At 53.4% G+C, this 2005-nt stretch overlaps 1 protein-coding gene across 1 annotated transcript in view; it reads left to right on the top strand.

The window, feature by feature from the left end:
- The window catches only part of PTSG_06740 (uncharacterized protein), a 5327-nt gene that overhangs the window by 2096 nt on the left and 1226 nt on the right, over positions 1 to 2005 (top strand). The window contains exons 8-11 of the mRNA XM_004992080.1: positions 448 to 622; positions 875 to 958; positions 1322 to 1432; positions 1772 to 1894. Of these exons, the coding sequence (XP_004992137.1) occupies positions 448 to 622; positions 875 to 958; positions 1322 to 1432; positions 1772 to 1894 (493 nt within the window). The remainder of the gene's footprint in view (positions 1 to 447; positions 623 to 874; positions 959 to 1321; positions 1433 to 1771; positions 1895 to 2005) is intronic.

Here is a 2005-nt window from a genome sequence, read left to right as displayed (position 1 = left end):
AAGTCTGACCTCCTGCACGTCATAGCTACGCCCACTACTTCATTGTCAGCTTTGCACGAGTTGAACATGCCTTTTCTTCGCATGTCGCTGCACTCATTATGCGGCAGCATCACTCATTTCAGGCACATCTAGCAGTCGGGAGAGAGTGGGAAGATAAGTTCAGAGTCTGGGATGTGCCGCGCACTTTTGCGCAGATGCAGCAGCGGGCCTCAGCCACGATCCGTGGCGGGTCGAACCAGGTGCTCACGGGGCGCTGTGAATATTCCCTCCATGCATCCACACAATTCATCACCAACACACACACACACACACACACACACACACACACACACACACACACACACACACACACACACACACACACACACACACACACACACACACACATTCGGAGAAGTGCAAATATTCTGGTTTGAAACTTCGTTGCCTTCACCATCTTTGCGTCAGTGTCATGTCACCCCTTCACACGATCACCAACACCATCACCATCACCATCACCACCACCACCGCCACCATCACCACCACCATGGCCTGTGTGGGTGGCTTCGTCAGGCAAATGGCAGCGAATCTGCAGGAGTTGGAGCAGGCGCGCAGCAATTTCAGAGAGGCAGGCACCATCAAGGTGTTGTGACATCATGCAATGCACATGGTGTGGAGGAAGGGAAGATCGGGAAGATAGGGGAAGGAAGAAGGGGTGGCAGTGTTCAACTGCGTGCTGCGGTTGTGGCGGTGTCTCCTGCATTGTCTTTTCAGACACGGGACCGCTCTCATTTCTCAGAACACACACACATACTCACACACACGCATACACATACACACACTCCATCATCCTCTCCTCCTCCCCTCTCCTTCCTCACTTTCATCATTGTTCCAGGGACGCGTCAAGCACGTGATTGGGATATGTCTGTCCTTGTACTGTGTATTCAAGGTCACAACGGCCACAATCAGCGTCATCCTTGTACGTGTGTGTGTATGAGTGAGTGAGTGAGTGAGTGAGTGAGTGAGTGAGTGAGTGAGTGAGTGAGTGAGTGAGTGAGTGAGTGTGTGTGTGTGTGTGTATGTGTGTGTGTGTATGTGTGTGTGTGTGTGCTTGCATGGTGGTGGTTGTGGGTGGCCTTGCGTGTGCATCAACGATTGCCTGCAGGCAAGCATTTTATCCGCAAGCACGTGGAGGGCATCAGCGGGCAGTCGCAATCCCAATCCACCACTTGTTTCCTCCACACTCTCCTCCTCTCATGCTGCCACCATCCACCACGACTGCCATTCCACAACCCAACCCATCCCCCGTTTGATTGGTGTTGCGTGTGATGTGTTTGCGCAGGGCCTGACGAAGAAGACAGACCCTGTGACGCGGTTGATGAAGATTGGCGTGTCGCTGCTCGGGTTTGACATTGACGTGGAGCGTTGGTCGCAGCAGTTCTCCTTCATCCTCGTGAGGCGCAATGGTGGTGGTTGATGCAGTGGATGTGTTGTTGGTTGTGTTGTAGGTAGTCGTTACAGTTGTTGGTTGGTGTTGTTGGTGGTGTTGTTGGTGGTCGTTACAGTTGTTGGTTGGTGTTGAGAGTGATGAGATCGGTCTCGGGATCGTGGTGAATGTACTTGTTGGCACAACAGGTGCATGTGTTTGTTGACCCAACAGGTGAATGAGACTACGAGCATGTGGTGCCCTGATTGCGCATTCAGCCGCTTACCAACCAACCACCACCATCACCACCACCAACCATCAACCCGTCATGGTTGACGCGATTGACTGATTTGTGGGTGGGTGCAGGTGGGCATGATTGTGCTTGCATCGACACGGAACATGCTGCTGAAGATGGTGAAGGCGTTTTCTGTTGTCGCGGGTGCGGGGCGCATCAAGGACGCCGTGCTCTTTGTCCTCGTCCACATCATGGTCTGGGGGTGGGGGTGTATGACTTTGGTCGTGGTGGTGGTGGGGGTGGGGGTGGTTGTGATCGTGGTGTGTGTGTGTGTGTGTGTGTGTGTGTGTGTGTGTGTGTGTGTG

The sequence above is a fragment of the Salpingoeca rosetta genome (assembly GCF_000188695.1).
Source record: "Salpingoeca rosetta unplaced genomic scaffold supercont1.17, whole genome shotgun sequence".
NCBI classification, from domain to species: domain Eukaryota; class Choanoflagellata; order Craspedida; family Salpingoecidae; genus Salpingoeca; species Salpingoeca rosetta.
Note: the sequence above shows the minus strand (reverse complement) of the source record. Positions and strands in the feature narration are given on the sequence as shown.